At 39.5% G+C, this 27209-nt stretch overlaps 1 protein-coding gene across 3 annotated transcripts in view; it reads left to right on the forward strand.

Annotated features, from left to right (window-relative positions):
* Positions 1–9815: 9815 nt before the first annotated feature.
* LOC117025175 (ankyrin repeat and death domain-containing protein 1B-like) overlaps positions 9816–27209 on the forward strand; it is a 76442-nt gene continuing 59048 nt past the window's right edge. For all 3 annotated transcript variants that reach the window (XR_004423560.1, XM_033110965.1, XM_033110966.1), the window contains exons 1-5: positions 9816–10129; positions 16063–16166; positions 19082–19180; positions 26560–26658; positions 26764–26868. Coding sequence is in view for 2 of the 3 variants with exons in the window: in XM_033110965.1 (XP_032966856.1) it covers positions 9940–10129; positions 16063–16166; positions 19082–19180; positions 26560–26658; positions 26764–26868 (597 nt within the window). In the remaining variant the exon portion in view is untranslated. The remainder of the gene's footprint in view (positions 10130–16062; positions 16167–19081; positions 19181–26559; positions 26659–26763; positions 26869–27209) is intronic.

A 27209-nucleotide genomic window follows, 5' to 3' on the forward strand; every position in this document is an offset into this window, starting at 1 on the left:
TATTTGATTTTTTTAATTAAAATTCCTTTTATGGAATAGGCACTTGGTTCACTTTAAAAATTTTTTAGTCTAAGATCAAGGTAATTATTTCTTATCTAGGACTTTTAAGTGGTAGTATTTCATTTCTGGCAATTATGTTTGTACTGTACACAAATCTATAAACAAGGATAAATTGTACACTCACTTTATTTTTATATAACCTTCTAGAGAAAAATGTGCAATTCAAAAGATTAATGCATATTAAAATAGCTCATTTATCGTAGTTATTTCTATCATGTTTTTATTAATATTCAAAGAAGACAGCTTAACAGTAAGTAGTTAGCTTAAGTAGTTCCTCCAGATAATTTTCTGCTATCAATGAGTTTTTATTAGAAATAATTATTTAATTGAAACATGAAAATGGAAGCCATTTTATGACTGCTTAAAGAACCCGACGTTTGTTCTCTTCTATGTTTGTTTTCTCTTTTCCTACTTTTTTTTTAAATTGAGGTATAATTGACATATAACATTATATTAGTTTCAGGTTTCAACATAATGATTTTAATATTTACATACCTACTTTTCATATTTATAGCTCATATAAATGTACATGGAAATTCTATTTTAGGAATGGCTTACGTTAGGATCTTGCACAGCCTTGGCCAAAGTGGTAACTTGATTTTAAATTACTAGATGGTTTAAAATTAGGCTTAATGTTTATAGCATGCCAATCTCATGCCTGATATTATTATGTACTAAGGTGAAAACAGTGTTGTGCTATGGTTCTTGATTGTGTGATTTACATATGTAAATTCTGTACAAAGTTAAGTTCAATGAAAAACTGATTTATATATTGAAAAGCTGATAGCACCATATTTAATTTTTTGTATCTTGCCTCAAGTTTATTTTGTGTTTATTTTGTATTTTGTGTTTTTGTGTTTGTATTTTTGTTTTTGTGTTTTCAACATTAGAGTAAATACTAAATTATTTTCATTTAGATGATTAATTAATGTTATCATTTAGTCATATTTAATAATAATTTAAAATAAAATTCAAAATATTTAGTTGACCTTTTAGTCAATAGAAATGGTTTCCTTCCTTTTCCTTTCTTTTCCTACCTCTGGTGCTTTCACTTTTATTTTCTTTGCCAAGCATTCTCTCCACATTCTTCTCTTACTGTTTTGTCTAATACACCCAACTTATTTTCTTTTTATTATCATTTTGCTTTGGAGCATTGTTAGAAAATACAACAAAACTACAAGAATAAGCACCTATAATGTTACCAGAGGGTCAGATATAAGAAACCACCAGGATGAATATATTTGTAACACAAATACCTGGGGAAAAAATCTAGTATCCAGAGTACATAATCCAAAATATATGTGGACTCCAATGAATCAGTAAGAAAGAGACAACCAATAGAAGTTTGGACAAAAGACTTTAAATGGCACTTCACATAAAAAGAAATCCAAATGGCCAAGAAACATGAAAACATTCTCAGTCATTTTCGTACTAGAAAATGAAAAGCAAAACCACAGAGGTATCATTACATCTCTAACGGATTCATGAAAATGAAAGTGTCTGATGATATTAAGTTCTGGAGAGGCAGTGGAACGACGTGGACTCTTACTTTGAAACAATCACTTTGGAAAATAGTTTGCCCTTCTTTAGTAAGTTTGAAGATATGCACACTCAGCAACCCAGCAATTGTATCTCTAAATATACACCTTAGTTGGTGGTTTTCCATATTTCCTCCCGATCAGCAGCCCTTCAGTACCCTGCTTCATGTTAGCAAGGTGCCACTGCAATGGCAGAGCCACCACAGGAGATTAGAGGGAGGGAAGAAAGAAGATGAAGTTGGGTATTTATTCCTTCATGTACCTTATTGTAGCATCATCACGTGCTGGTTAGGTCCCTTGATCAAAGGTCACAACTCTTGTAGCTAGCCAGTTTCATACTGCATTCTCGGCTCTCTCCAAGTTCTGGTAATCCTTTCCTTCCCTCCGCTCCTCCGCCTACGGGTGGCAACAGAGCCTCGTTCTTGTTAGCCCTGCTCCACTAGCGTTTGTGCTTCCCCACACCCTGTCCTCACCTGTGCAAATGGTTCCTTTCTTAAACTCATCTCTAGTTACAGAATTTTTTCCTGCCAGAACCCTAACTAATACAATGCCTTTGGGAAAACTATTGAACATGTTCAATAGTTAAGAAGCACGAATGAGAATGTTCCACACTGTAATAGCCAAAAATTGGAAATGAACCAAATATTTAGCAATGGTGGAATGGTTAAATTTTACCATTGTGTATTCAAATAATAGAATTCTACACAGTGGTGAAAATGAAGGAAATAGCTAAACAGAATGTGAATGAACACTGTCACCAAGGATGCCATCAATATGATTCCATTTATATAAAGTTCAAAACAGTTAAAGCGGGGCTATATTGTTTTAAGGATATATCCATATAAGATCAAATGATAAAGAAAAGTAACTATGTTATTGTCAATAGTTAGAATAATGATTTCCTCTGTGGAAAGGTAGGGGAACATGATTGGGGAATGGCACGTGGAGCTTCTGGATGCTGGCCATGTTCTATGTCTTATCTTGGGTTGTGATTGCATGGATGTTCACTTTAAAAATACTCTTCAAACTGTACATGTATATTTTATACACTTTTGTTCATATGTAACCTATATCACAATAAAAACTAAAAAAAAAAAAAAAGGACAAACTGCTTTCCTTAGCAAGATGAAGTTTTCCTTCCTCTGCAGGCTGCTAGTTTCACTAGAGAAACAAGTACGTTTCTCTCTTGTAAGACCTAGTTGAAAACAGCAAGAAAAAGCCATCCTATGCCAACATTTTAAGTTTTTCTCCCAACATTTTCCTAATGCTGCAGCCTCAGTCAACATTTGGTCTGCTTTGCAAGGACAGCATTTGACAATTTGACCAAATATTTTGTCACTGCCAAATAAGTCACCAGCTTTCCAGCCTGTGATATTTGTGTCCCCACTCCCCAAAGCCCTCCCTTCAACACTATGCCAGTTCTGTATAGTAGTTTTTGTGATTCGCAGCACCTTACTTTCTGTATCAGTTCAGAATTTCACTTCAGCTGTGAGTTACAAAGACCCAAATCAGTCTTAAAAAAAAAAAAAATCAGTTCTAGTTTTCTGTTTAATTTCATTGGTTAGCATTGGTTTGGTGGTTCAAGGATGGGCTCAATGTCACTGATTTTCTTGGCTTCACATGGTCAATTTATGGCCACAGATGGGCTTTTCCATATCCAGCCTTACGTGTGAGTTCCAGATAGGAAGACAAGGAAGTGAAAGGGATAAAAAGGCCACAAATCTGTCCCACTTAAAGGAGCTTTCCTGGAAGTCTGAGGTAACAATTTCTACTTTCATCTCATTGGCCAGACTCTGTCATGGCTTCCTTATAGGGAACCTGTTAATGTAGTTTTTAACTGGGCATGTTGCTACCCCCAAATAAAATCAGGTTCTTTTAGTAAAATTTTGCCTCACCCATAAGAAATGCCTATTGAAAAATTACATAAATTGGCCGACCCAGTGGCTCAGGCGGTTAGAGCTCCATGCTCCTAACTCCAAAGGCTGCCGGTTCGATTCCAACATGGGCCAGTGGGCTCTCAAACACAAGGTTGCTAGTTCAATTCCTTGAGTCCCACAAGGAATGGTAGGCTCCGCACCCTGCAATTAAGATTGAACATGGCACCTTGAGCTGAGCTGCCTCCTGGATGGCTCAGTTGGTTGGAGCATGGGCTCTCAACCACCAGGTTGCCAGTTCAATTCCTGGAGTTCCGCAAGGGATGTTGGGCAGTGCCCCCTGCAACTAAGATTGAACATGGCACCCTGAGCTGAGCTCCTGAATGGCTCAGTTGGTTGGAGCACGTCCTCTCAACCACAAGGTTGCCGGTTCGACTCCCGCAAGGGATGGTGGGCTGCGCCACCTGCAACTAGCAACAGCAACTGGACCTGGAGCTGAGCTGCGTCCTCCACAAACTAAGACTGAAAGGACAACAACTTGAAGCTGAACGGCACCCTCCACAACCAAGATTGAAAGGACAACAACTTGACTTGGAAAAAAGTCCTGGAAGTACACAATGTTCCCATTAAAAAAAAATAAATTAAATTACATAAATTATCACAATGGTGAAATTCTAGAAGCATTCCTTAGGCAATAAGGGTACCCTCTATTATTTAATTCAGCAGTTAAATGATTGAAAACTGGAAACAAAAATAAAGCTTTGTCAGATGGTGTGTTTGTACATTTTTTTAAAAATCTACATTTAATGAGTTCAACAAGGATATAGCTACAAGATCAATATATAAAATCAGCATTCCAATACTACAGTAATAACCAATTAGAAAATAATAAAAAAAAATAATCTCACGACAACAATCTATAACGTACCTAAAGAGGAGGAAGGAAATCTATCAAAAAAATGTGCAAAAACTTGGGAACTACAAAATATTACTGAAAGATATATGGTACATCTGAGTAAGTGAAAAGAGTAACACTTTGTGATTAGGAAAAACAAAACTATTCTCAAATTATTCTATTCAGTAAAAATCAAAATAAAATCCCTTATGGTTTTTCTTGGAAGTTAAATGGATCTTAAATTTTATATGGAAGAGCAAAGGCCCAACAATAAGAAGATAGAAGGACAGGCCCTAATACATATCGAGATTTATTACAAAGCTACAGTAATTAATAGAGTGGTACTGGCATGGGTTTGGACATTTTAGTCAACTCAGTAGAAAAAGTACTGACTATTACATAAACAGTGCTTGCATGATTGGTTATCCATAGAGAAAGAAATAGAATTTATCTCTACCTTACTGTGCCAGGAGTCCCCAAGACTTCCCTCAGGCCTAATGAGTTGTTAGAAGGACTTGCAGAACTCAACAAAGCTGTTATACTCATGGTTACAGTTTGTTATAGTGAAAGGATACAGATTAAAATCAGCAAATGGAAAAGGCAAATGGCAAAGTCCAGGAGAGACCAGGCACAACACATGTAAAGTAAGGAAGCTCACCCAGCCCTTGGAGTCCAGGGTTTTTACGGGGTCAGTCACAGGCATGTAGTGTCCGTGTGACAGACCTTAACCACTCAGTCTCCAACCTATGAGAGATCTAAATAATACCTCATAACTCTGGGCCTCCAGTATACAAAAATGAACATTCGCCATAAGTCACATTGTTAGTATAAAACTATCTCTGTCAAATTAATACGGTGTGGCCCAAGGCCACAGCATACTACAACACTATCAGGCAGGATCTTCCAAGGGCTCAATGGTTATCTCCAGGGAGCCAGTCCTGATGACAGGCCTTTCTAAGGAATGTGCAGGGCTTGAGCAATCTGAGCCTGCTGAGTCAACCCTCGCTGCACATTTACAAAGGGAATGTCAAGGGTGTTTGAAAAAAGTATAAAAAAGATAAAGATGACTTCAGCTAACTTTTTTATGCCTCATTTCTAAAATGCTTTGCAGAGAAATTTTGTATCTATAAAATGTTTAGGGAATTTCAGATATGGAGGATGGCCAGTCCATTTGGAATGTATCATTAGTGTATGATAGATACCCCATGTGACATAAGTAGGCCTAATTGTTAGTATGTGTGTAATCCTCTCTTCAATGAAATGGAAAAATCTCTTATCAATCTTTACATTGTTCCTGTAATACAGGGCTGTACATCTTACCTCAATCTCATGATGATAGCAAAAGCATCATTATAAGAAGTATTTATAATTTCAATTTAGTCCGTCAGAAATGCCTTAATTTTAAAGTTAGTGTAGGAATTGTGATATCTATGTAATCAATTACTCCACTAAAGAAGTGACCAAGACTATAAAGTTTCAGCATTAACATGGGTAATGGAAGCCGTATCACAGATTTCCAAAAGGAACTCTGGTGAGAAAATGTAGGCAATAAATTAGTTGCTAATTCCCTCTTGCCTTTCACTTGCAACCATCTTAAATAAATAGACATTCCCTAATGGGAAATACTTTTACTGCCCTCATTTAGATATGTATTTACCATTACAGTTGTCCCCCCTTATCCATGGGGAATATATTCCAAGACCCCCAGTGGATACCTGAAACTGGAGAGTACTGAACCCTATATATACTATGTTTTTTTCTATACATACATATCTATGATAAAGTTTAATTTACAAATTAGGCACAACAACAGATAATAACAGAACAATTATAACAATGTACTATAATAAAAGTTATGTGAATGTGGTCTCTCAAAATATTGTACTGTACTCACCCTCCTTGTGATGATGTGAGACAATACAATGTCTACGTGATAAGATGAAGTGAGGTGAATGACTAAGATGTTTTCAGACCACGGTTGACCACGGGTAACTGAAACAAAGGAAAGTGAAACCGTGGATAAGGGAGGACTACTGTACTTTTTCCCTCTCATTTCCACCTCTGCCTCTGCCAATCCCGTATCTATTATTGAATTCTGCCTAGCCTTGTAAGGCCTCTTGAAAACATTTCTTTCCATTCATTTTGTCAGTACTTATCAGTTGCCTAAACTCTGACCTTCCAACTAATTTCTCAGCTTTCCCTCTCTAAATTGTTTTGTGCATTTTTTGCAGATTAGCCATGAACAGTGCTTTTATAACATCACTCATGTTAAAAACAAAACAAAAAAGATTTCAAAAGCTCTCAACTATCTCCAGGATCAGTGGGGGAAGAGAAAAGGGGAGCTGATTTTCAATGTATGATGATTTCTATGGTGTAAATACCGTGACAGATTTCAAGCTGTGAACATGATGTCAACCAATTCTCACAAAATTCTTGAAAATTTAGCAATCAGCTCTTACAAGCCAGTACAAAGCTACCGCATACCACTTATCCATGGTGCACACCAAATATTGCGCTTGGCATTCAAGGCCAATCAAATCACAGTGCATAGACTGTAGTTTCCTGAATAAACCAAGCTATTTCACCTTGCTGGTGTCATGCTCTGTTGCCCCCACTGCCCAGAGTGTGCTTCCTTTATGCTCCTTTGCCCTCTCACACTATGCGCAACTACTCATTTTTCAGCTTAGTCCAAGGGCACCTTCATGAATAACTGCCCCTAGGAAAAACTAATCAGTTACTCCTTTGTGCTCTTCTTTCTCTATGTAGACCTTGAAATATTTTTTGCTGTGGCTTTGATGTGGTCTATACCTACTAGATTGTAGACTGCTAGAGATCCTGGGCTTTGAATTCCAAGTGTGAAATACATGGCCTGGCGCTTAGTAGGTGTTAACAATCATTTGTTGACTCAAATGAATAAATAATATGTTCCCAAAGAGTGGTGTCTATTATTATCTTACTATATTTACTGGTAAGACAGGCTGAATGTATGTGGCTGCACTCAAGCTGAGCCCTGAAGAATGGGCATTCCAGAAAGAGGGAATTGCATTTCTTTCCCTGTATTGGATAATGACTTGCTTTATAAATGTGTTATTATTTGTTCTCTTGGGGTGGCTTGGAAATATTTGGAAGAAGTCTCAAAATGTGATAATTAACCTAGAGCTAAAAAGTGCTTTTTGAGGAAATAATTCCATTTTCAAAAACATACCTAGTATCTGGTACTGATTTTTATTTTTTTTAAAGTAATGTTCCGTTTTGAACAGCAGTAATATGTTTGAACACACCTGGTAGGATTTTAGTGAACTTCTCAGAGAGGTGGTGTTTACTTCCCTGGAGCAAAAATTGTTCTTTTGTTGTATAATTAAGGGATAATCATTTTTGCTTTGTAATACATAATTGGATTAAAGTTGTTCAAGAAAAACTCAAATGATATTATGGTGAAAATTGGAAACATGATTCCATTTACTAAGCAAACCATAACATTGAACTATTCCCCTTAAAAGTGTAAGTTAATTTATGACCGTCTTGTTATCTGATTGTTGCTATCTACAGAAGGCTCAGGGAAACAAGATAATTCAGAGGCAAATAGTGTTAACCCTTACTGTCATGCGGGGCGGCCTGGGGTGTCTCAGCTCCCACTCCCACACAAGAACGCAGGACATGGTGAGGCCAAAAAGGAACACCCACGGAGCCATAGGTAGGGGAGTCATACCACTGTACTCTCACTGGCGGCTGGGCTGGAGAAACAGGAAACAGGAGCCACACAATTCTCAACCCTCACTGCGCCGCTTGCAGGCTCAGCCACCATCTCCTTGCTAAGCCCCCATTTTCTGCTAGCGTAGCCACGGCAGTTATATTAGTGCCCAATGGCTCACTGGTTACAGCTGACAGCCAACTAGCCACAGCCGATGGCCATTTGATCACAGTCGACGGCCATTTACTACGTGAGCCAGCACCTTTCTATGTGAGGCCGAGAGCCTGGAAACTGCTTTTTGGGGCTCTGTCCCCACACTTACCTTCTGTCATGCAGGGTGTTCATGCGTGGTCTCTGCTCCCGCTCCCCGCATAAGAACGCAGGATATGGTGAGGCCAAAAAGGAACACCCACGGAGCCATAGGTAGGGGAGTCATACCACTATATTCTCGCTGGTGGCTGGGTTAGAGACACAGGAAGCAGGAGCCACACGATCTGCAACCCGCAGACTTCTGCTTCTCTGCCAACCAACCAACCCCATTTGCAGGCTGCAATCCGCCATCCGCAATCTGCCCTTGCCAGCCACCATTCGCTGCTAGTGTAGCCACGGCAGTTATATTAATGGCCAATGGCTCACTGGTTACAGCTGACGGCCAACTAGCCACAGGTGACGGCCATTGGATCACAGTTGATGGCTATTTACTACCCAAGCCAGCACCTTTCCACGTGAGACCAAGAGCCTGGAAACTGCACTCCTGGCTCTGTCCCCACACCTTCTAACTGTAATCTCTTGAGGTATGATTTCAAACTCATATGTACATACATCTCCATGGATATACATACATTATATATGTGTAGAAATACACACACATATACACAGTCTCTATCAGATCCACATCTATTATTGAATTCTGTCTACCGTTGTACAACATCTTGAAAACATCTTTCCATACCTTTTGTCAAGTCCTTATTAAGGTGCCTGATCTCTGGTCTTCCAACTCATTTCTCACTTTTTATGCCTTGCTTTCCCTTCTCTAAACCATTGAGTGAATTTTTGTAGATAACACTTCCCTTGTATCACTCTTCTCTCTCTCTCTCTCTCTCTCTCTCTCTCTCTCTCTCTCTCTCTCTCTCTCTCTCTCTCTCTCTCTCTCTCGGTGTCTACATATACAAAAACGGTGGGTGAGTTCTGGGGTCAAACCTAGTTTTGTTATGAGGGCTCGATTATTTTTTTTCACTCCTAGAATACGCTAAACTTCCAATTTGACCTGTGAAACCATCAGCAGGTGCAAGATGTATCATGGTTTTATTTTATTTTGTTTTGTTGTAATCCATTAAACACACTATCCTTAGGTGCTAGGGATTCAGGACAGAGATCATGGTTGTCCTTCAATACCCTACGTTTCTTCCATATTATTAGAATTCTAACTAGGCAAATGATTGCCCAGCATAGATGAGTGTATTTCAATTCTTTATGAGGAGTCCAATAAATTACCACTGCGTTAAAATGGGATGCCAATGTTTACACCTTCAGAGAAGAAATTGAGAGTCTTGATTCAAAAGAAAATTCTGGAAGCCCGTGTAGAAATGATTTAATATTGAAGTTCCAATAGTGTTGGTTACAAATCCAACCTCGACAGTTCTCAAAATTGTACGAAGACTTGCTGAAGTACGAGCTGGGAGTTTCCTCAGGTTTTACTTGAGGTAAACCCAAACGACATCGCCGCGCCCGCCACACCTGAAGGCGGGCCTCCCAGGCCGGCCGAGCCGGGGCAAGCTGCCCGGACAATCGCCGGGACACGGAGCGGGCTCGACCTGCTCCCGACGGGCGCACTTGCCCGCCTCCACCGCGCATCCCAAGTCTGAGCCCGCGGGCGCGGACATGGACCGGGCTGGGCGCACCCCGGGCCTCAGGGCGGCGGTGAGAGGGCGGCTGCTCCGGGCGGCCGCGGCCGCCGAGGGGCTTCGGGAAGATGTGAGGGCCGCGGCGGGCAGGCCCTGCAAGGGCCTGTCAGGGATCCCGAGGCGGGAGGGGCCAAGGGAGGAGGAGGCGGCGGCCGGACACGAGCTCCGTGAGTACCGGGGACGAGGTGGAAAAATCAGGCGGGGGTGGTGCGGGGTGGGCGGCGGGGCGGACTAGGCCGAGGGGATTCGTTCCGGAAGCGCCGGTGCAGCGCCTTCTGAGGGAACGTGGAGGGAAGGACGCTGTCGCGAGGACCCGGCTCCGCGGCCCCCGAGGCCACCGTCACCACTGCACCCCCTGTGGGCTGCTGCTCAGCTTGGGGATCCACCCAAGTGTTGGTTCACATTTCTCAGGTTGTTTTATTTGAGGTTAAACCTTTACTGTGGGTGGAAGGAAAGTGTTACTCTTCCAATTTAAGGAGGAGGATTATATTAGTAGAAATGATTAAGCCCTTTTGCAAACAAGGAAAGAGTTTTATATGTTATCTCCTACGTCCTGACTCATGCAGGGATGTATTGTGTGACTATGAAACAGTCACTTAATCTTTCTGTAGTTAAGTTTTTTAAAGCGTGGAACGGATTATCTATGCCTGGGGAATAATTTATAGCATAAACTGAGGCACGCTGTTGAAGAGTCTTCAGAAGTCGAGAATGTCCCTCTTTGGTCCTTTGAAGGCTTTTATGTGATTTGCAAATGTCTTTCTCCAGTCTGTAACTTGTATTTTTATTCTCTTAATAGTGCTTTTCACAGAGCAAAGTTTTAACTTTTGATGAAGTCCAGTTTATCGTTGTTTTCTTTTACCATCAGTCAGGCTGTTGGTGTCATGGGTAAGAACTCTTTGCCTGGCCCCAGATGATGAAATTTTTCGCCTGTGTTTTCTTCCAAAAGTCTTATAGTTTTGTTTTACATTTATGTCTATGATCCATTTTGAGTTAATTTTTGCATGACACATGAAGTTTACCTCAAGCTTCATGATTTTTTAATTTGGATATCCAATTGTTCAGATACCATTTATTGAAATGTTATCCTTTCTCCATTGTTAAGTCCTTCAAAACTTTGTCAAAAATCAATAGGCCATATTTGTGAGGGTTTATTTCTACACTATATACTTTATTCCATTAATCTATGTATCTCTTTGTCAACACCATGTTGTATTGATAATTCTAGATTTATAATAAAATTAAGCAGTGTGATGACTCCAACTTTATTCTTCATTTTCATATTTGTTTTGGTTATTCTAGTTCCTTTGCCTCTCCAAATATATTTTAGAATTAACTTGTCTATAGCTACAAAATATCCATGTGGCATTTGATTGAATTGTCTTAAATCTGTAGATCAATGTGGGGAGAACTGACATTTTTACTTTGTTAAGTTTTCCAATCCATGGACATAATATATTTTTCATTTAGATATTCTTTGATTTCTTTCATCAGCATTTAGTATCTTTTTGGTATAAAGAAACTGTACATGTTTTGTTGGGCTTATACTTAAAATTTTTTTTAAACATCTATTGTAAATTGTTGTTTTCACATTTTGGCTTCCATTTGTTGATCGACAATTTATAGAAATTGTGATTGATTTTTATGTGTTGACTTTGCTAAATTCAACCTTGCTAAATTCACTTATTCATTCTAGAATTATTTTGTACATTCCCTTGCATTTTTTATGGAGACAATCAAGTTGTCTACAACGAGACTGGAGACAATTTGATATCTTGCCAATCTACATGCCTTCTTATTTACTTTTACTGCTTTATTGCACTGGCTAGGACTTTCAGCACAATGTTTAAAAAGAGGAGTAAGAGTAGACATCTCTTAGGAGCAAAGAAAGTGTTCAGACTTTAATGCATAAGTATAATGTTAGCTGCTCAGTTTTTTGTAGATGCCCTTTATCAGGTTGAGGAAGTTCCCTTCTATGCCCAGAAAGGTCTTGATTTGTCCTAGGATGTACCAAAGAGAGACAAGGATCTGGAACTAGAACTTCTTCCCATTGGATTAATACATAGGGGCAAGAAGCTGGGGTCAGGAAAGGGACTGAGACAAGTCTAGCTTAACTGACAGAATGCATTAGCTAGAGCATATGACAGTGTGGCAGTTTGGGCCACCACTTCAGCAGTCCACTCTGCTGCTGACTCCCTGGACATCTGCAGTGATTGAAAGCTTGGGGTTTGGATTCTGGCCATCTGGGACAATTCTATCATTTATTATCTTTAAGACATGAGTAAGTGGTTTGACTTTTTTAAGTCTCAGTTTTCTTATCTGTAAAATGGGGGTGATAATACCTACTCCGTCAGGTTATTGATTTTATAAAAATCCTGAGGTACTTAAACATTTGGAGATCAAGCAGAGGAGAGGAGCCAGTAAAAGAGACTGGGAAGCAACAGGTGGTCTAACAGAAACCTGGGGAAGAACACGTTACATGGAGAGTGTGGTCCTCTGTGTCACATCTGCACGTGACAGAGAAGTGATGACTGGATTTTGGCAAATCTTGATCATGACCTTGAAAAGAGCAATTTTCAGTGGAGTGATGGGAACAAGGTCTGATTAGTATAGATTGGGATGAGACTGTGAGATGAAGAAGTGGGGACAGCAATTATAGAACATATAAATTTGGGGATAACAGGAGGTTGAGAAATGGAATCGCAGTGGGAAAGGAATGTGAAGTTAAGGGAGAATTTTTTTTTTTTTTAAACTGGAGGTATAGCACCTCTGTATATTTTAGAATGAATAATTTAATGATGCAAAGGAGAAAAGGAGATAATTTCTAGGAAACTGATATATGAAATAATTGAAAAGATGAGAAGGGATGGGATCCAGACCTCGAGTGCAGGGGATGGCCTTGGGTAGGCAGAGGGATGGATGGATGCTTCATTGATTATAGCAGTAATAAAAGCAGAGTGTGTAGGTATAAATGTAGATAAGTGGTGGGAAGATGTGGGAATTCCTATCTGATTGCCTGTACTTTCTCTGTGCAGTGTTATAAAATGAGAATTAGATGATGGTAACGGTGGACACAGAGGTAAATTAGTAGATTAGGATATTTGAAGAGAAAGACAGTCATGAAGTTTTAGAGAATGGAAGACTAGGGAAATGTAGTAGGATTTATTTGCTGAGATCCTACTTGTGATTAGTGGGTAAGAATTTAGGAGTATGTTATTTATGTGTAGCATGTTAGTATGTGTATCAGTCAGGATAGACTAGCTTTTCCTGCAGCAACAAATAACCCCTAAATCTGAGTGACTGAATATAGTAAAGACCTACTTTTTGATCATATCTGACATGTATAGGTGAGGGTCTCTGCTCTACCTAGTCTCTCAGGAACCTACATGTCAAGAACTATAAAGGGGCTGAGATTTTACTCTACTTGCAATCTAACAAGTTAGCCTCCTGTGGTATCATAGATGCTGGCAGAAGACACCTCAGGATGAGATACAAAGGATTTTATTACTCACAACAGTAACAATAGCCAGAGGGTCAGTGTTCTCCAAGCCCCAGTTCCCGTAGAGAGATGCAGAAAGCACCGAGTGTTACAGAAGTGATACCTGCACATGCAGTGGGTTGTGTTGCAGAAGAATCTTGACTTAGGAAACCCAAATATTTTGTAATGGACAGTAAGCATGCCTTACTCTCCTGTGTTTCAGTTTGTAAGCAAAGCTACCCCTTGCTGTAGAGGAAGATATTATCTCTCTCTTCCAACACAGTTCATTATACAGACATCCTTGGAAAGACAGTCCAGGACAAAGGTAGTCAGTGCTTCTGCTTGTAAGGTGTGAGAAATGCAGCGACCCCTGGAGAACTGTCTCCCAATACCATGCTGATGGAGGCACCGCCATCTCGTGACTTGTATAGTCTGCTAGCGCCGCCCTGACAAACTAACACAGACTGGGTGGCTTAAACAACAAAAAGTTATCTCACAGTTCTTGAAGCTAGAAGTCCAAGATTAAGGTGTCAGCAGGATTGGTGTCTTCTGAGGCCTCTCTCCTTGGTTTGTAGATGGCCCTCTTCTCCCTGTGTCTTCACATAGTCTTCTCCTTGTCGTGTCTATATCCAAATTTCCTCCCTTATAAGGATACCGGTCGTATTGGATTAGGGCTCATCCTAATGACCCCATTTTAATTTAATTACCTCTTTGAAGAACCTACCTCCAAACACAATCACATTTTGAGGTACCAGTAGTTAGGACTTACTTTAAAATATGGATTTTGAGGGGACACAATTCAGTCGTAACACCTCTACATTTAAACACATGGCTTCCAGGATTGAGAAGATGGGGAGAGAGACCTGGCAGGTGACACAGGGACTTTTCACTGACTCAGCCCCATGGTGATACACCATCACTTCTGCTCTCCGTCCATTGGACATACCTCACCTACCTGCACCTAGGCTGGCACGTATACTCACCCACGCGTTCAGATAGGAGAGGAGAACCAGATCTGATAAACACTAGCGGTGTCTACCACAGCATGGTTGTGTGTTTTTCTCCAGTACCATTTAGCTGTTCAGGTGCAAAAATAGAGGAGATAGCAGTTGGGCTTAACTTCAGAATTAGTATTCTCACCACCTAGTCTGATGAGGAAAGAGAGTGGTGAGGGAGGTAAAGGTGTTTGCATGAAGTGATTTCAAAGATGGACTACGGGATCTAAACTGGCTAAGGTGGGAAATAAGGACATAAGGGATGAATAATGTGAAAAGATGGTGAGAACAATAGATTGGAGGACTTGATAAGGTTGCAGAATTTCTGGACTAGGAGAACTCGAGTAGGTGAGCAGATTGGATGAGAAGTGGTATTCAGAGAATAGGATTCTTGAAGATGTCAAAGGTAGTGTCATTTTTGAAGATGACCCTGAAATTGGGTGGCTAAGGTCAGGTGGAGGAAAAGATTGTTAGAGGCAAGAGACTCGGAGCTGAGAGAACACGGTGTTGGATTAATTATCTCCATGGATGTTGAAGTCACATAGTGGTAACAAGAGTAGGGGTAGAAAGGAAGAGAGGGATCCAGGTGATAGAAATAATGAATGTGTATATCACCCATGAAGATACTTCTTGGTCTTTGATTGGACTTGATGGCGTTCTAAAGAGTCTGGCGGATATACAAGGGAAACTATTATACGTGGCAACACATCTCAACGCCTCTCTGAGGGTCCTTTCTTTTTGGAGATGGTCTGTTGCTGATTTCACATCACTCCAATTCTGACTTTATCCCCCAATGTTGAGGTTGTCCCTGTGAGCCCTCCAGCTCCCCTACATGACAAAACTAAAATAAAATAAAGTAACAAACAGGAGAACTGACTCTGGGTGGTGAACACAATGCAATATATAGATGATGTATTATAGAAATGCAAACTTGAAACCTACATAATTTTACTAACCAATGTCACCCAATAAATTTAATAAAGATACAATAACAACCAAATAAAACCCTTAATAAATCCTGGAATTTTCTCTATAATACCTGTCATCCGAATATGTATATGTGTATGATATGTAATGTTTATAGTAGGTATGAGTCTACTTTTATCTCCTTTCATATAAGTGAAAATAAAACACGTTTATCCCTTTTAGTCTTTGTGTACGTTTATATGATGTGCTGCATTTTATGGTTTTGTTTGCAGGTCTGGAATCTGCACAGGGTTCTGTAGGCAACAATTTTATCTCTGTATAGAGCATTTGGGCTCCTCTCTGTCTAATCTTGTACAAGCATTTTACAAACAAGGTCCCCTGGGAAGGCCCTGGCCACCCTCCGACCTCCTAGAGCCAGACACTACATTGCTGACTTCAGGGTGGTCCTCCGGAATAATGCTTTGTTTGGGACTAGGAATATTTTGGAGGGTGTGAAAACACTTGTAGAGCGAGGAGAAAGTGGACTCTTAACACTAAGCTTTAGAAAATATTGAAGCAAAATTCCCATATCCAGAATGGCAGAATGAGAAAGGCTCAAGGCTGTTGTTTCAAGTGTTTAGATTTAAAAGGTTTATCCAATGAGGTTTGCTTTCTCTTCATCCCCCTTACATTCCCTCAGTCATGCTTGCTTGCTTTCTTTCAGTACTGCCAAGTGAGAGAAACTTCCAGAATGCTGCTAAAAGCAATAATTTGGACGTTATGGAGAAACTGTTTGAGAAGAAGGTGAACATTAATGCTGTGAACAATGTGAGTAGAAGTCGCAAATGTGACAGTGACCGCTGTTAGGGTATCTTGGGTTTACACAGGGCAACTAAAATAAAAATAAAAAATGATTGTGCTGAATGAGATGTGGGAGATCTCCTTGGTTGGTATTCCCGAGTGTTTACACTAACGGTGAAAATGAAGCACTGGAATGGGTTCTGGGGGTCTTAATTCATCTTATGAGAAGGGAAGTGCATGCTCTGTGCAAGGTCTGTGGGTGTGCAGTAAAGACAGCTGTCACGGTGAAGGGCATGGACTTGGTCCTGAATTTTAGCCTGTGGATCACTTTGGCCTCATACATACTAAGAAGGCAGAACATCTTTTGCTACACAATCTGGGTGGTTTTCTCAGCAGTGTTGTCCTTTGTGGTTCGTTCTTCCAAATCTAAAATCTAGAGGAGAGTATGGGTTTTCATTTTTCTTCTTTTGCATTATAGTGCATCTGCATTTTCAGCAGTGGTGTCCTTTCTGAAACCTGGCTCTTACTTGTTCTTCAAGTGCTTGGGGCTTGGGGGAGGAGTCCACTGCCGGAATAGGAATTCCTTATTTGGTTTTGTGTGGATTTCCTGACAGCCCCTCAAAGCAGGGTTATTAAAGTGAACAGGTTGGGGTCTGTGTCAGTTGCTTAGGATGAATTGTGGAGTGGTTCAAGATGAGGAGGGCAGAAGTAGATTTAACACTAAATGAAACAGAAGCGTTAGGGGTATGTACAGGCCCCTTCTAGGGCACTTGCAGGGTTCTAGCAATGTGTTCCCATGGTAATATGATTTTGTAAAACCTGAAAAAGTGAGAAATTTTAACTATAATCAGTTACGCTCTCTGACTTTGGCTTTAAAGAGGGTTCCCTACGGAGTATAAATCTCAGGTTCCATAAAACCTGGATCTGTCCCAGTCAGTGAGGTCAGAAACTGAAGTCATGCATCATATGCCATGGAAGGGTGTTCAACAGTTGTGCATGTGTGTATGTGAGGGGGTATGTGTTTATGTGTATGCGGGAATTTATATGTCTGTGTATGTGATGTGTGTGTGATGTGTTATGGATGTATATAATATTCATTGTCTATAGATGTCCTAGGAAGAGTGGAAAAATAGCAAAATTTTGCAGCATAACAATTTTAGGAACAAAAACAGTACAAAGTAAAAAGAAAAAGAATCAAGGAAGGAAGGGACAGAAAAGAAAAAAAATAAGCAAGGATCTTTGAAGGTAATGTCTAGATTAATTGTTGAATAAGTAAAGAATAATCATTTTTCCAAGTAGCAGGAAATAGCTTCTTCATTATATTTTTATAACCACTTAAAAATTTTTCACATATAACTTTCTGATATTTTAAACCATATTTTTATATTAAAGTACTTGGAGAGATAGTACAACCTAAACCACTTTAACTTACAGTCTGTGGCAAGTTATTGCAAGCTCCTGATGACCTGTATCATTCTTTCTAATGACATCTCTTTTAGGCCTGTTTACAGCAAATTGTTGAGATGGTTACTTGTAGAGTTTGTCTAAACCTGTAGAGAATTTTTGTAAGCTTATTTGAGCCAAACTGATGACATACGCTGAGGGGCAAGATGTCAAATGCTCCCATGAATAACAGTTTTGCAGTTTCTTTTGTGTATTTGAAATTAAGGAGGGAACATAAGGAAGATTACATGAAGTTGGGAGAAAGCAATATGGGGATGGGATTACTGGATAGTTAAGGTTATGTGCCCTCTTGAGGGTTAATACCCCCTCAAGGGGTATTCTGGTATTTCAAAGGTGTGTTAACCTAGATGTACAAGAACAATGGACAGGGCTGGCTTAAAACTTTTCACCAGGGAAGTTATAGACCTGGGGAATGATGACCCACTGTGACCTGCCCATTTAGGAATTTATGATCAGATCACCCTGTGAAGTTACTTTCCACAGAACCCCTTTTTTTCATCCACAAGTTCCTTAAAATCTGTGATGATAGAGATGAAAAAGTGGTTTTATTGAATTACCTTGGATGTTGTTTTGGCTTGCATTTTTACTTACAAATAAAGTTAGTAGGGGGTTGTATAAGCCCAAATTTGACATACTAGAACATAACTCTGGGTTGCAGACAATGTCAAGATAACTAATGTTTTGTCAAACTTGGTTTATCACCAGTTTAGCTACCAAGGAAATCAGGTATTTAATTTAAACAGTTCTCATATTTTTGTAATATATTATTTATGTGAAATAAAGGATAGTAAATCCATGCCCAGGCACCATCTTTGGAAGCAAAAACATTGTCTAGAAAATGGGAAATATAGCATGTGTTTTACTTACAAACAAAACGTCTACTGTTTGAAACACATTAGACCGTCTCTGAACATCTCAGAAGCACCATGGTGGCTTTCCTTTGAGGCAAAAGATATTCATAGCCTTCTTTCTCTGTGTCTGTTTCTTTCTACTTCTTCCCTCCCTCCCTTCCTTCTTTTCAGAAACATTTTGTTTGTTTCAGTAGAGTTTATGTCCAAAAAATTACAGAAGAAAGACCGTATATATTGAATATCTGGGAAAATTTTTCTTCTGCATTATCAATATATTCTAACCAGAAAACACTTACCGTGATTAATGATTGCATATGGGGGAAAACACAGCTTTCACTCTGTAATTGAAATCCGTTAAATTGTTACAAGCAATGATAGGTTATGCAATGGATATCAGCTTGAGGCATATCCTCCCAGTGGATTGCCAAATTCTCTGTTACTATGTGATAATAGATGAGGCAAGATTAAGCTGGACACAATTCTTACTACTTTCAAAGGCAAAAGCAAAGAGTAGATAAATAATAAAAATACAAACACCTGATAGAAAATTACGGTCATTCAAGAAAGGAATCTTTAAAAGGCTAAATAACAATCAGATGACTGAAAACACAAATTATGTTTCCTCAGATGAATCGCACAGCCCTGCATTTTGCAGTGGGGGCAAATCACTTATCTGCAGTGGATTTCTTGCTTAATCACAAGGCCAGGGTGGATGTTGCTGATAAGGTAAGCTCATCGTCCTTTGGAACAGAACCAATGTGTGGGGAAATCTGGTCATTTCGGTTATCTTTTCTTCATGTACACACAAAATATTTCCATTGGCATGGTTCATTTTGGAAAGGTCTCTTTAGGGAATATACATATCATGTGCTCTTTGTATTTGGTGACTAAATTGTTAACTCATTACCTATAGGACTTAGGCTTTTACTTATTTTCCCATATTGACCTTATGGCCAGTAGCATGCATTTGTAAGAATAAGATGGTTGCCCCGAGTATAATTTGGAACACAGAAGACAGAAGCTAACTGGCTTCACGGACATTAAATCTTGACTCTGCCCTGTGCATTCTGATAGATAAATAAGGCTTATTAAACACATAGTATGTACTAAGCACCAGTCTTAGGACTTGAATACTTAGACCCCTCAACTTTGTAAAAAAAATAATACCCAATCTACAGATGAAGAACGTGAGACACAGAGAGGTTAAATACCTTGCCCAAAAAATTATGTCTAAGAAGGGACAGAGGCAGGATTTTTTTTTTTTAATTTTATTGGGGTGACAATTGTTCATAAAATTACATAGATTTCAGGTGTGTAATTCTGCATTACATCATCTATAAATCCCATTGTGTGTTCACCACCCAGAGTCAGTTCTCCTTCCATCACCATATATTTGATCCCCCTTACCTTCATCTCACACCCCCTATCCCCCCTTACCCTCTGGTAACCACTAAACTATTGTCTGTGTCTATGAGTTCTTGTTTCTCATTTGTTTGTCTCGTTCTTTTGTTGTTTTTGGTTTATATACCACATATCAGTGAAATCATATGGTTCTCTGCTTTTTCTGTCTGACTCATTTCGCTTAGCATTATACTCTCAAGATCCATCCATGTTGTCACAAATGTTCCTATATCATCTTTTCTTACTGCCGAATAATATTCCATTGTGTATATATACCACAATTTCTTTATCCATTCATCTATCGAAGGACATTTTGGTTGTTTCTATGTCTTGGCCACCGTAAACAAAGCTCAGAGGCAGGATTTGAACCTGGCTCAATTGATTCCAGAGACTAGAATATCAAGCCCCCTGCTTGATATTTGTCTGCCTAGATATCAAGCCCCCTGCTCCCTAAGGATTTTCCACCTACTTTTCCCAACTTTATTTAACACTTTACCAGGGCACAAGGAAACCACTTGGGCTGGAGAAAACATGTTTATTTTCTCCGTTGCAGAAAAAGACGATAGCCTTGGGTTTTAGTTAATCCAATGGACCATGGTTCTTAAAGTTAAATGGTTCAGAAGATTCCCACAGAGCTATTGTATTTTCTCTCTGAATTGACTCTTTGGAGGTTAAGGCTCAGTATTGCTTTACCATTATGTTTACCGGGCTTGGGTTTCGTACGTGCTTAGTTAAATGTTTGGAAGATGAATGAAGTCAGTTCAAACCAATTAATTGGTCATTTATCAGCAAGCATAGACCTGGCCTAGACTTGATAATGATGAGATAATGATTTCTCTTAATTTTACCAGGTGGGTACATCCTATTTTATTGCTCTGGTATTTTCTGTGAAATATTTTAGTGTCTATTTTATTGCTCTGGTCTTGGTGGGCAAGTAGATTGATCTGTAACAGAATCAGAATGAAGAAGTACCCCTTTTTAAAGATTGGCACCAAAAGCACTCCAACTTTGTGAGTGTTATAAGTTATATTATGGTAATGGTATTTAAGGGATCTTTTGTTTAGTCTAGAAATTGTTATTTGGTTATTTTGCAACATTAGTTACCTTGCAAAAGAAGCTTTGGTAATAGACCTGATTGCTAAGAATCTATTCTTATTTTGACATTGAAACCCTAATACAATAACCTTTTATTTTACTTTAATTTTTAAATTAACATACAGTACAATTACCTTTCTTTTTGGCATACAGATCTATGAATTTTAACACATGTATAGATTCATATAACCATCACCACAATCAATATACTGAACAGTTGTATCACCCAGAAAATTTCCTCATGCTGCCTCTTTATAGTCAAACCTTCCCCAACCCTGGCAATCACTGATCTCTTTTCCATCTCTATAATTTTGCCTTTTGAGAATGCCATACAAATGATATCACATAGTATATAACCTTTTGACACTGGCTTCTTTCACTCAGCAAAATGCCTCTGAGGTTCATCCATGTTTGTATCAGTAATTCCTCCCTTTTATTGCTGGATAGTATTCCAATGTATGGATACACTACAGTTTATTTATCCATTCACCAGTTCAAGGACATTAGAGTTTCCAGTTTTCGACTGTTATAAATAAAGCTTCTGTAAACATTCGTGCACAGGTATTTGTGTAAGCGTTAAGTTTTCATTTCTCTAGTGTGAATACCTAGGAGTGAGGTACTGGGTCATATCGTATGCTATATACAAGAAGCTGCAGATGATTTTTTAGAGTGGCTGAGCCATTTTCATTCCCACCGGCAATGTAGCAGAGTTCTATTTGTTCTGCATCCTCATCAGCAGTTGGTATTGTCATTTTCCCCTTAATTTTAGCCATCCTAATAGATTTGTATTGGTATCTTCTAGTGGTTTTAATTTGTATTTTTTAATGGATAATGATATTGAGCGTCTTTTTTTGTGTTATTTACTATTTGTATATCTGTTACCGGACTCAGGTCTGGTGCTGCTTGCTGCCTGGCGCCCAGAAACTTGAGTTACAAGGGTTGGTGAGGAGAAAAGAGAACTTTATTCTAGATACCGGCAGCTAGAGAAGATGGCAGACTGATGTCTAGGAAAAAAAACCATCTTCCTTGAACTGAGGATAATCAAGAGGTTTTGTAGTCGGGCAGGTAGGTTGGGGGGAGAAAACAAAGAAAAGTGGGAGTTGGTCATGTAATTTTTCCGGCTGACAGTTGAGAAATTGCCTCCCAGGGCCTGGTGTGCTTCACATAATGTTATCTTGAACTCAGCAGCCATGGCTGAAATGTATCATGTGTCATCAGCAAAAGCTGCAAGGGAGTTGCAACCATGGATCCCAGTGTCTGGGCAAATTGTTCTTTCCAGGTTAGTGCTCTGCTGATTAATTAGATCAACAAGGTATGTGTAGTCTTAAGAAAGGTAACCAAGCAGAGTCATTGAATCAAGCCGTGAAAGGGAAAAACAAAGACAGATAAATAGCAAGCTGGGAAGTGACTGAACTAAGTGTAACTAAGTCATTAATTTCCTGAGTTTTACCCTTGCATATCTTTTTTGGTGATGTGTCTATTCAGATCTTTTGAACATTTTTTAAAAATTTGGGTTGTTTGTTTTCTTGTTGAGTTTGAGAGTCATTGATGCATTGTAGATACAAATCCTTTGTCAGATGTGATTTGCAAATATTTTCTCCTGTAGCTTTTTAGTATTTTTCACAGAGCAAAAGTTTTTAATTTTGATGAAGTACAGTTTACTTATATTTTAAAAATGAATCTAGATATTGGTGTTATATCTAAGAATGATTTGCATAACTTAGGATCATGAAGATTTTCTTATATTTTTCTTCAAAACTTTTATAGCCTTGTGTTTTACACTTAGATTTATTGTCCATTTAGAGTTAATTGAAGTATAAGGTGTAAGGAATAGTTCAAGGTTCTCTTTTGTTTTTCCCCTTGCATATGGATGACCAATTTCTTCAACACTGTTTGATACCAATGTCGCTACAGTTATGAAAACCTTTACAGTGCTGTTTGGACTTGTCCCATATGTGCACCATCCAGGGGCCAGTCTGAGACCTGGGCAATGGTCTACTCCCTGGTTCAGCCTCTCCAAGCCTTTGTCGTGCTATTTAGAGTCAGGTCAATGTACAGGTTAGGGGTGAGGCCAGGAGTACATGCACAACTTTAAAGGGTCACTTTCCTGACCTCCCACCTCTCTAAGATCATCTCCCCCACATTCTCCAGCTCCAGGGCCCCACTCCCACTTTTCCTGCTCCTCTGACTAGAGAGCCAAGGGTGTCGTCTCCCAGCGCTGCTGTATGCTTCCCATAATTAGGTCTGTCTCCAGGGCTAAGAGAGGAGAAAAAACAACCCCACCTCAACCCCCACCCCCTCTTCTGACCACCGTTTTTCTGGTCAGAGAGAAGAATTCCCACTGTCAGAGTTTTACATGCTTGCTCAGTCACTGCTGCTACCCCTCCGGCCATGGGGTTGCAGCTTTGGGAGAGAGGCTTGCCTGTGGCAGGGCCAGGAGTGAAAAAAGAAGCCGATTTCCCCTACCTTTCCTGTCCCCCTTCCACTGCTGAGACCAGAAAGAGAAGGTTTCTCTTGGAGCTCTTTCTGTCTGTGTCCAGAGTGCAGTTCTGTGGTTTGCACTGCCATGGGTCCAAGTGAGAAGGTATGGAAGGAAAAACAAAAAACAGAAAAATCAGGAAACCCTGATTGTTTATATTTTGAGTTTTGGTTTTCTTCCCCAATCTACTTGCTCCCATTTATTTTTCAGAGTTCTCAAATAGCTGCTCCATGCATTCTGTCCAGAGATTTTAGTCTCATTTGAGAAAGAGAGTAGGGTGGAAGTTACTTAATCTATCTTAACCAGGACTGAAATCCCAAATCTTTAACATACTATAAAGTGGAAAGAATTGTACAATGAATAATTATTATCTAGCGCCCAGTTCATAGCATCTTTTAAATAGCATGTGTGAGGATTGCCATGTTTCTAATTGGCATTGCTAATATATTGCTAATATATTTTTTGGCTAATATTGCTAATATATTAAATATATTAAATATACTACTGGTTTATGTCACCGTACAAGTCAGTTATTCCCAAAATGTTTTACCAATTTGTTTTCTTTGAATCTTTTCCCATTTGGAAGCTTCCTGTAACTCACCTTGTGAGACTGAAATGCTGTCAGGTGAAAAATATAGTAATTTCTGGTGTATCTCTGTACTCTGCCTTGAAAGGTTCACTAAGTTAAATATTTCTATAACTAATTTAATTATTCAGAGTGGCATTAATGTATAACTAATAAAATGATTTTTTAATTCAAGCAATGCCACATTTGATCTCACCTGGCAGCTTCTTTATCTGTGTGATGAGCCCTGAATTTGACTTGGCAGATCTGTCTTATAAATTCTAACACCTATTTGCAAAAAGCCAACAACTGCACTTCTTCACCAGCAGTATTTATTCAGTGCCTGTTGTGGGTAAGTTTCAATGCCAACTACTAGGGATTCAACTACATATAAGTTCTTGCTACTCAAAGTGTGGTCCCAGGACCAGAAGCACTGGCATTTTTTGGGACCTTGTTAGAAATGCAGAATCTTGGGCCCACCCCTGACCTCTTGAGTCAGAATCTGCGATTTAACAAGATCTCCAGGTGTTTGTGTTGAGAAGCACTGGCATGAGATACAGTTCCCGCTTTCGGGAAACTTCAGTCTATTGGGAGAGCAAGGACTGGGATGGGAACAGATGGTTGCCATCGAGCGCTGCATGCTAAGCACCACATGCATGGCCCAGACACTGAGGACTCCAGGTCCCCCGTGGGTGGCATCCCCAAGTCTTGGGAAGAGGCCGACTAGGTACTCGTAAATGGAGGCTCTTCCTCCAGATGTGAACAAAGGATCCCAGGTGCAGTGCAGCCGACGCTCAGAGGATAATGACAGGTGTCTGCTCTCAGAGCTTCTGATTGCTGGGAAACTCCAGTGCAAGTGTTCCCCAGGGGAAGTTATTGACCTTCTCACCTGCGACCAGACTGGATATGAGGACAGGTTGTCAGTGGCAGTGGCCATTTTACACTTTACAGAGCATCGTGTACCAACCATGAGTGTAATCGTGTAATCCATGGCACATGCTCATATGTGTAAACTCTCAGACATGTCAGTGTGAGATCAGAAGACTTAGTTTTATGACGGTTCTTGTGGGGGAATTGACATCTGTGAGCAGTGATTCTTTGCTTCTGAGGAATGATGACTCCACTCAGAATTTATGATTTCAGAGACTCAAATTGTGTGCAGCTGAATTCATGATGTTTGGATTTTATGATTAGTATTGAAATCTTTAATTGTTGGCGGATTTGAAATTAGGAATAACCTCTTAGGGAAAATTTGAGCTCTTATCAAAACGTGGTGTATCCTCTATCCCGAATATTTCTGGCCTCTTTTTTGACCATATGTGAAACTGGATTTTGTATTACTAGAGAAGGCTAAATTAAGGGGTAGAAGTGTGTTTAAGGTACATTTCTTGAAGAACCTCACCTAGTTGTTAAATTAACATCATTGTTTCTTGGGAAAAAGTGCAGATATTGGTAAACATTTTCTTTATATTGGAAGTGTAAATATATAAATAGACTTAAACAGACTATGTAGGCCTAACTATGTATATAATACACATCAGCATCTCTGTAACTTTTTTTCTGAATATTTTCAATTTATGGTTGGTTGAATCCATGGATGTGGAACCTGCAGATATGGAGGTCTGACTGTGTGTGTGTGTGTGTGTGTGTGTGTGTGTGTGTGTACAAGTATATAAATACGTATATATAGTTTTATATATATGAGTTTTTAGTCACTGCTTATTTTATTAAAAATGGGATTATATTATATTTTATCTGCATCTTATTTTCTACATTTAACAGCTACCTCATGGAAATCTTTCCAAGTCAATTTTATAACTCTAATTCATGATTTTTAATTGCTGCATGATGTGGTATGACTGTTCTCCGATTTGTTCTGCATTCCTGTATCGATGGACATTTACCTTGCTCCCAGTTTTAAGGGTTACAATTAATATCCTTATTTATATAACATTAGTTCCTAAAACTTACTTTTGTGGGATCGATTCCTTGGAGTAGGATTGCTGGTTGTATTTAAATTTAATCGATATTGATAGATTGCTTCAAATCTAGTGGTTTCATTTTCACTAATACCTTAAGAGAGCACTTTTTTTGGTCCATTTTTCATTTGGTTTAATTGCCTTTTTCTTGTTGATTTGTAAGAGTGCTTCATATAGTATTAGAGAAAGTAACCTTTTAATCTTTATTAAGAAACATTTAAAGAACATATTGTTTGTTCACTTGGTTTACCATCAGTCTTTCCTTTTATAACTTCTAGATTAAGACACTGTACATTACAGTCTAGAATTTCTTCTAATGTATTTATTGTTTATGTGTTTTTCTGTGTGTGTGTGATATGATCTAGGATTTAATTTTATTTTCTTCCAGGTAGAGTTACTTGTGCCTATACCATTTATTAAATATATTTATTTTCCCCATGGAATTGAAATATCATCTTTGCTGTATATCACATTCTCTCCCTATTCCCTGATTTTCAACAGTTGAGTATTAACTTGGCTTTAGTGACTTGAGATCATGTGTGTGGCTCATCCAAGTGATGGATTCTTTTCTTCTCTCTTGGGGAAGCATGGCTTGACAGTAATTCACCTCGCAGCCTGGTCTGGAAGCCTCGAGATCATGCTCATGCTGGTTAGAGCTGGAGCAGACCAAAGAGCCAAGAATCAGGTAGGAATGTGGGTCACACCTGGGCATAAGCCCTCACCTCACAGTGCAGGCGGGGGAGGTCCTGAGATCACTGTATAATTATCTCCTCTGCCCTGCTCTCTTCAGGATGGAATGAATGCCCTCCATTTTGCAGCTCAGAGCAATAATGTGTGCATCGTGGAGTACCTCATTCAAGATCTGCACCTGCGGGACCTGGACCAGCCTGATGAGGTGTGTGTGCTGTGGTAGGACAGGTCTCACATACACCCCACCAAATTCCTCTTTCTTCCTGCTTCTACTGGAATTCCCAAAGCAGCCCGCGCAGACAAACCTGGCAGACAAACCTAGCCCTGTAGCCAGCTCCTCCATCGCCCTGGCAGAGATCATAGAGCAGACGGGAAGTGCGGGTGTGGGGGCTGGTCCTGGAACCTGCATGTGGGGGGGCAGGAAGTAGTAAGGAAGCCACCAGGTTCCTTCTTCCCTCTCTACTGCCTCATCCTGGCTGGGGCGTGGACAGTATCTGCCCTGTTTGGTATTCAGAATAGGTGACTGCGTTTTACTCTATGATGCCT

Source organism: Rhinolophus ferrumequinum, chromosome 7, assembly GCF_004115265.2.
Source record: "Rhinolophus ferrumequinum isolate MPI-CBG mRhiFer1 chromosome 7, mRhiFer1_v1.p, whole genome shotgun sequence".
NCBI lineage: Eukaryota > Metazoa > Chordata > Mammalia > Chiroptera > Rhinolophidae > Rhinolophus > Rhinolophus ferrumequinum.